This window comes from Leguminivora glycinivorella, chromosome 12 (assembly GCF_023078275.1).
Source record: "Leguminivora glycinivorella isolate SPB_JAAS2020 chromosome 12, LegGlyc_1.1, whole genome shotgun sequence".
NCBI lineage: Eukaryota > Metazoa > Arthropoda > Insecta > Lepidoptera > Tortricidae > Leguminivora > Leguminivora glycinivorella.
In genome coordinates, this window is record NC_062982.1 from 2,293,739 (window position 1) to 2,302,038 (window position 8,300).

General features: G+C 37.9%; 1 protein-coding gene across 1 annotated transcript; it reads left to right on the forward strand.

The window, feature by feature from the left end:
* The first annotated feature begins 481 nt into the window (after positions 1–481).
* Positions 482–8,235, forward strand: LOC125231949 (beta-1,3-glucan-binding protein-like). Its single transcript, XM_048137555.1, has 9 exons — positions 482–845; positions 1,266–1,488; positions 1,740–1,744; positions 3,104–3,291; positions 4,246–4,364; positions 5,232–5,395; positions 6,041–6,265; positions 7,003–7,133; positions 8,028–8,235. Exons 1-9 carry the CDS (start codon positions 674–676, stop codon positions 8,208–8,210), a joined length of 1,410 nt encoding a protein of 469 aa, XP_047993512.1. The 5' UTR covers positions 482–673; the 3' UTR covers positions 8,211–8,235.
* The last annotated feature ends 65 nt before the right edge of the window (positions 8,236–8,300 follow it).

Sequence of the window (8,300 nt, forward strand, 5' to 3'; positions counted from 1 at the left end):
TTCTTTTCATTGACAGACGAAGATACAAGTTTTTTTAAAAGTAGTGACGATATATTTTGTGGTCAAGCTTTATTTTCAAATTATCACACTAGATTGTTGCAAGTTAGTCGAGTTGATAGCGATCGCGCAACATTACCAGCCTTAGTGACCACCTTCTTGAATTCCTCGATCACTACGCTCAGGATTCAGTGTTCGCCCGCGCCGCAATTATCTCATTTTGCTCTTTTATTACACATCTAGTATTTTACAGTTGGGCTGACTACAAAAGGAATATAAATTATTTTCGAACTTGTACAGTTGACTTCCCATTTTGTAGCTGCTGTAGCCGAAGCTATTCTTAGTAAAATGACGCAACAGGAAAACAAACTTTACAAATACATACTTATATTATTAATTAACAGCTAACCAATAAAGTTTAATTCTTCTTCAGTATAATTGAACCAATACCTATTTAATAATAATTAAGTGTTTTAGTTTGACAAAGCCTGTTGCGGATTACTTCATTTGTATATAATATTGATGACAGAGCCTGTAGCTGATTCAATATCCAGTAAATCCTAACACAATAAGTGACCACGTTATTATATCGCTATTGCTGCGACATGTTTCGGGCCAATTCGCAATAGCGATATAATAACGTGAGTACAACCGTAGATTCATTAATTATTTGAATATGTCTCACGAAAGTTTAACGTGTACAATAAGTGACATTGTAGACTCCATGGATTGGTTATGTTTCCTTATATTTCTGTTTTCGAGAGTTGTAGTGGGTGAAAATGTGTATAAGTTACCGAAAGCAAAAGTGGAAGCTATCTATCCAAAAGGACTGAGAGTTTCTATACCGGGTATGTAAAAGATTTAATTTTGACGAAGAACGATTTAATACTAGACTGACAAAACCCATACAAAAAAGCGTGCCCCTTAAATATGGACCTTTTAGGCTTAAAACTAGATGGCGCTGTTCGCAGCCTGGGAGTGGCCAAAATCATATTTTCCCCAAATATTTTTGCGTGTTTTTATGTTTTATAAGAACAAATGACATATTTCATTATTTTAAAATCATGATATCACGTCAATACATATTTTGAAAAAAAAAAAAAAAAAAGTACCTAAGTGATGAATTTCTGTACCTTGTCATATTAACGTCTTGTTTGAAAAGTCATACGAAATTGTCAAACGATTAAAAGCGACAAGGTACAGAAATCATCACTTCTTTATGCCGGTGACTGTACTAAGTAGACTAATTCAATTGGTGCCCATTTCAGATGATGGTTACACCATGTTTTCCTTCCACGGCACCTTTAACACCAAAATGAACGGCTTCGAAGCTGGACAATGGAACAGAGATCACGTCAGACCTAAAAACGGACTGGAAAAATGGACTTTCCGGGATAAAAACGTGAAGTTGAAGATTGGAAATGTTATTTACTATTGGATATCTGTGGAGAAGAATGGTCTGCTGTATAAGTCTGAAGAAGAGATACCATAACAGGTACACTGAGAGAAAATACAACCAGTTTTCATATTCGTTCAACAAGTTTTTTGGTTAAAATAGCGCCTACGTGCTCTTTGGTTCAAACAATAAGTTGTCATTTGAATCGGCACTATATTTGAATCAACAAGTCGATTTTATAAAAACAACCTGACACATACTGTTTTATTAAACATACGTTTGGCTGATTCAAACGTAAACCGCAACAAGTCGAACTTGTTAAATTCACAATGCAAATTTCTCTCAGTGTAGGTGAGCGAGTTTTAAGTGACATGTACAGAATGTATTTTATATTTATTGCTATTTCTGTGCCGTCAATGGGTCAACGGGAAGTGAAAGATTTCAGTGTACAGAATGTAGTGCGAAAAGGGTTTCCCTCGTATTTTTCTGGAAACGTTCGTATTTGTCATGCTAGTTCAGTCAATGTCAGTACATCTTGTATTAAGACTGACTGAAAGAATATGACACGTTCATATGTTTCCGTAACAATAAGAAGGCACATCTTTTCGCACTATATCTGTTTAATGGCATTGATCAATTCTATAAGTTGCTGACGTTCTGGAATCCCCAATTCCTACACAACTTTTATAAATGGTCAACCAAATAAGTATAGGCACTAAAAAACCGGCCAAGAGCGTGTCGGGCCACGCTCAGTGTAGGGTTCCGTAGTTTTCCGTATTTTTCTCAAAAACTACTGAACCTATCAAGTTCAAAACAATTTTCCTAGAAAGTCTTTATAAAGTTCCACTTTTGTGATTTTTTTCATATTTTTTAAACATATGGTTCAAAAGTTAGAGGGGGGACGCACTTTTTTTTCCTTTAGGAGCGATTATTTCCGAAAATATTAATATTATCAAAAAACGATCTTAGTAAACCCTTATTCATTTTTAAATACCTATCCAACAATATATCACACGTTGGGGTTGAAATGAAAAAAAATATCAGCCCCCACTTTACATGTTACCCTAATAAAACATTTTTTCCATTTTTTATTTTTACTTTGTTGGCGTGATTGATATACATATTGGTACCAAATTTCAGCTTTCTAGTGCTTACGGTTACCGATATTATCCGCGGACGGACGGACGGACGGACGGACGGACGGACAGACAGACATGGCGAAACTATAAGGGTTCCTAGTTGACTACGGAACCCTAAAAAGGCAAGAAATTCTAATTTTCTATGGGTATTCCTTCGTTCTAAATTTTCAATCAATTTTTAAATGTTATGGCTCGTTGATGATTCAGTCAACGTCAAGGTTTAGGAAGGCACGCGTTTTATGAAGACAATTAGCCGGTGAACCCTACATTTTTCAGCCGCCTTATTTTAGAGCCCCCGCACATTGGCCATTAGTAGCTGCGGACGCGTTTCTCCATACATTTTGTATGGCATCGGCGCACACCGAGCGTTTGAGTGGCCGCGTCTGAGCCTGACCAAATCACTGGTGGTCGCGTTTAGTGGTGGCGACTAGTGGCCATAGTGTGCGGGGGCTCTTAGTGCCAAGATTTGCTTGACCGTCTATATCTGAATTATTCTATACTTTTGCTTTCGAGAAATAAATGGAAACACGTACCTAGGTACTGTAGATACTTACCGTTACTTTGAATACAGAATACGCCGAATTCCTGGAGCCCTACCCTGCTCCACCGCCGCCACCAACAGGATTCCCTTGCCCAGTCTCCAGCACACTAATATCTGCACCCGGTTTCGTCTGCAGAGGGCAGCTGCTATTTGAGGACAGCTTCAATGCGCTGGTGACGAGGAGATGGAAGCCGGAAAATGTGTTTCCTGGGGGACCAGTAAGTTGTACATTTAAATATGAGTATAGGGACTGTGGGGTAGCCGTAGTACCTTTAATTTGACTGTGTAAATTATCAATACAGGTAGGGGAGACCGGAGCTAGTTGACTATAGGGGTAGGTTGACTAACTATTAAAAAATCAAACTTGAGCCAACCTTTTATTTTCAGCCATTTTTTTTAGTCAACCTAACCCTATAGTCAACTAGCCCCGGTCTCCCCTATTAAGCATATCTCATAAATAACAGGTATGATAGCACTTAAACTTTTAAGGAAGCACAATTTAGACAAATAAAAGTGTAACCTTCTGGGTAAACACTGTGTCGATGAGTGTAATTGATCATTGCTATTCAGCGCGGTAACGCGACGAGTATAATGGGCACCTTTTTGCACCAGGGGTTGCGCGAGGAGGCCTCTTACTGTAGGTTTTTTTATACCTAATGTATATTATATAGTTTTAGAGTTACCTATTTAGGTTTTTTAGATTGTATTTACCTAGTTTTATTTATTCTAGTTTAGTTTTATGTAGCCTAATTTGTACCTTTTTTAACCCCCGACGCAAAAACGACGGAGTGTTATAAGTTTGACGTGTCTGTCTGTCTGTCTGACCGTCCGTCCGTCTGTCTGTCTGTCTGTTTGTCTGTCTGTCTATATGTGTGTCTGTCTGTGGCATCGTAGCTCCCGAACGGATGAACCGATTTAGATTTAGTTTTTTTTGTCTGAAAGCTGATTTAGTCGGGAGTGTTCTTAGCCATGTTTCATGAAAATCGGTCTACTATGTCGCAGTCGGGGGTTTTTTCAAAATTTTAATTTTGTGGTTAGGTTATTATACGTTTGATTGAATAAATAAGTAACTATAATAGGTTTCGTTTTCAAACATTTAGCATAAAAAACGTTTCAATGTCTTTATTTTGTACGTAATATAAGAAACTTTACTTTTCTTACGATTGTTTAAGGATTTCCCTTTCAACATGTATTCTGACGAAGCAGTCACATATCAGAATGGTAATCTTGTAATATCTGCAGTGCACGACCACCCAGGAATACATGCTCAAGAAATTACTTTTGGACAAAAGTGAGTAGGTACATTATGGAATAAATGTTAAGTGATAGAGAAGATCTGGAAAAACGTGATGAGCAATTGGTTCATTAATTTACGGTTAGATCTGGAAAAACGTAATTAACAATTGGTTCATTAATTTACGGTTATTGTGATACTTAGACTTATATTGACCGGGGTATAGACCGTGATTACCATTTTGAATTTTATTGAAAGTGGACCCGCCGTCTTCAGTTTCCCGTGATCATGGTGCATGCAACTTCGTCGAAATATCGGGACCTCAAATCGTCATCCTCCTTGCGTTATCCCGGCATTTGCCACGGTTCATGGGAGCCTGGGGTCCGTTTTGACAACTGATCCCAAGATTTGGCGTAGGCACTAATTTTTACGAAAGCGACTGCTATCTGACCATATCTCACGGTCTATATCCCGGTCAATATAATTTTAATGAAACTAACCGTGAATCATTTTCAAGTCATCTTTCTTAGTATTAATGTTTTAGCTCCAACTTTCCTACAACCTCCACAGTAACTTTAATTGCAATGAAACAAAATCATCATCAAACAAAATTAAATATTTATCAATCAATCAAAATATTCTTTATTCAAATAGGCTTACAATAACCACTTTTAAATGGTCAAAAATGTACAATGTTCATCTTATTCTAAATATCAAAGCACTTTATTGGTGCAATAAACACAATTGTTTCAAAACTAGGTACATTGAATTAATAAAATTATATCAATCTAAATTTTATAAAAAATAATAGTCTAAAAACTTCTAGAATAAATTCTAAATGTCAAAATATATTATATATAAAAAAACATTGGATTATATGTACATCATCATTAATAAGTTTAATAACCATTTATTCTGATTTAGGTGCACAGGCAAAATAGGAACAAACAAATGCACGCGAAAGGCAGCAGATGGTAACCTGCCACGTGTGATGACAGGCAAGATTACTACGAAAGAGAAGTTCAGCTTTAAGTTTGGAAGGGCGGAGGTTCGTGCCAAAATGCCCGTTGGTGACTGGTTGATACCAGGTAACCTGTTAATAGTTATTTGTTATACAAGGGGGCAAAGTTGTATTTTAACGCCGAGTGTGGAATTGAAAAACGAGCAAGTGAAAGGATTCTATAGTTGAACCACGAGCGAAGCGAGTGGTTCGAGAATATAATCCTGAATTTGCGAGGACACACAAAAATTTGTTTTTAACACACGAGAAGTAAAATTCTTGATTATATTATGCACCCGAGTGTAACACAAAAAACTTTTCCCCTCACTATAGCGAGGAAACTACAAAGCAAAAAATGCGTTTATCACTACTTCCAGTAGTTCCACAGGTGGTAAATCATCTTTATTACTAGATTCACCTACTTTTATCAATTTTAAAGCAAAAAAAAAATAATTTGACTTTATTCAAGCTCAAATGACTTTACCCACTAGTGGATAAAATGCGTTTTTACCCGCTGGTATTAAAGGACAAAACACGTGTTTCCGAGCTAGTGAGGGGAGAAGGTTCTTTAGTCCCAGATACGATTTAAGGGCAGACATCTCGTTCCATTTTACTTTGAGGCACAAATGGCTGAGCTATGTCTAGAGCTGGCAGGTTGTAAACTTCAGTTTTGGAAAAAAAATATTTCAGATAAGGAATGAATTGAATTCCTAACTTTCATGTGTTTTCACAGAAATAAATCTGGAGCCCTTTGAAAACGCTTATGGAAAGCACAACTACAACTCCGGTCTAATAAAATTGGCCTTTGTCAAAGGAAACCTTCAGTTTGCCAAGCAGTTGTACGGAGGAGCCATTTTGAAGAGTAGCGAGCCGTTCAGATCTAAGCTTTTGAAGGAAAAACTTGGCGCTGAGAACTGGAGTCACGATTTTCATAATTATACTCTGGTTTGGAAACCAGGTAAAAATTAAAATCACCAAGGACGAAAGGACCATCTCATGGAAACTTGTTATCAAGAAACAAAACGCATCGAAATCGGTTCATCTGTTTAGGAATTACTACACCACAAACATACAGACCTGACGCAAAAACGATGGGGTGTTATAAGTTTGACGTGTCTGTCTGTCTGTGTGTGTATATCGTCACTACTTTGAAAAAAAAACTCGTATTTGACGCTGCATCTGCAGTCTATATGCATTCCATACATACTTACTACAATAATTGACGACCGGTCTGGCTCAGTCGGTAGTGACCCTGCCTGCTGAGCCGCGGTCCTGGGTTCGAATCCCGGTAAGAGCATTTATTTGTGTGATGAGCACAGATATTTGTTCCTGAGTCATGGATGTTTTCTATGTATATAAGTATGTATTTATCTATTTAAGTATGTATATCGTCGCTTAGCACCCATAGTACAAGCTTTGCTTAGTTTGGGGCTAAGTTGATCTGTGTAAGGGGTCCCCAATATTTATTATTATTAATTTTCTTTTCATTGACAGACGAAGATACAAGTTTTTTTAAAAGTAGTTACAATATGTCCGTGGCATCGTAGCTTTCGAAGGGATGAACGTCTGAATTGTTTTTTTTTTTTGAAAGCTGAATTAGTCGGAAGTGTTCTTAGCCTTGTTTGATGAAAATCGGTCCACTGTGTCGGGGGTAATGAGTTGGCAAGCCTAACCTAACCGAGATTTAATTTGCAGATGGCTTAGATCTTTACGTGGACAGTGAGCAATATGGTTCCATTCCTGCTGACTGGATCACCCGAGAAGACATCGTTCCTGTTGAGAGGAGCTGGTTGGATGGATCACTTATGGCTCCGCTGGATAAATTGGTGACTGCTCGAAATTCGATATTTATTAATCATTGCAAAGCAAAGCATTGTCGCGTTAAATGAATATATATGTCCGAAGCCATCTAGAATAGTTAATTAGGATTAATAACAAATAATGAATGAATCTACGGTTGTACTCACGTTATTATATCGCTATTGTTGCGACATGTTTCGGGCCAATTCGGAGGCCCCTCTTCAGGCATATAAGAGTTCACGCGACGCGACCCACGACTCTGTTGGAACCTATGTAAACTACATGTTCTATATCATAGATATTACTACTGGTTGTTTGTATAGCAACGTATTTTTGAAATTACTTTTGACTGTTCTACTTCACTCTTATTATGTCATCCACGGAATAAACACACTTTTACCTAATTAAAGTGGTTTTCCTCTATTATGGTAGCAGAGCGTGGTTTCTTACCATCGTCACTCTCTACGCACTCCCACAAATCTTCCTGGATCAGGATCATCTTGATCATGAATTTCCATGACCCGTAGTTCCCCATGCCATTTAGTTTCTCAATAGCTGGAACTATAGCCGCCCCCGAACTGGACGTCGCCATCTCGATTTTGGGATATCGTGCGCGTAACTTTTTGCGATATAAAGAACAACGCACACAAACACTCCACAGACGCTTTCTTTACATTAAAGCGACTGTAACGTCTGTAACCTAACGGTATGCTACCAATTTAGCCGTCGCGTGAACTCCTGTACCTATGCCTAATTTCTTAATTCGTCATAGGAATTATAGTAAATAGTTGTTAGAAAACTCACAGTATGTTTTATTATTTTATAAAAATATACTTACTGTTTATAAACGACAATAGCCAGTCAAGACTATAATAGGTCTGCCGGTAAACTTACGAACAAGGAACCTCTGTTCTTTTCAGTTCTACCTCTCCATTGGTCTGCGCGTTGGTGGTGTGAACGACTTCGAAAACTCCTCGACCAAACCCTGGAAGAACCGCTCTAAGAAACCTGAAGGTGACTTCTGGAAGGCCAAGGGATCCTGGATACCCACCTGGACAAGTCCTGAACTAAAAGTGGATTATATTAGAGTGTTTGCATTGTGAATGTTAATCAATAAAATATTTGTGGCATTCCATTGGGTATTCCGGAAATTCGGGAGGCGTGGGCGGAGCCGAAGCCAACACGAAGAGGCC

What these genes read in the sequence shown, in the direction of transcription:
- LOC125231949 (XM_048137555.1), top strand. Translation starts at nt 674, where the DNA reads ATGTCTCACGAAAGTTTAACGTGTACAATAAGTGACATTGTAGACTCC. An exon ending in ATGTGTTTCCTGGGGGACCA is followed by an intron (nt 3,292 to 4,245) that starts GTAAGTTGTACA and finishes CGATTGTTTAAG; the next exon opens with GATTTCCCTTTCAACATGTA. An exon ending in TGGCTCCGCTGGATAAATTG is followed by an intron (nt 7,134 to 8,027) that starts GTGACTGCTCGA and finishes TGTTCTTTTCAG; the next exon opens with TTCTACCTCTCCATTGGTCT.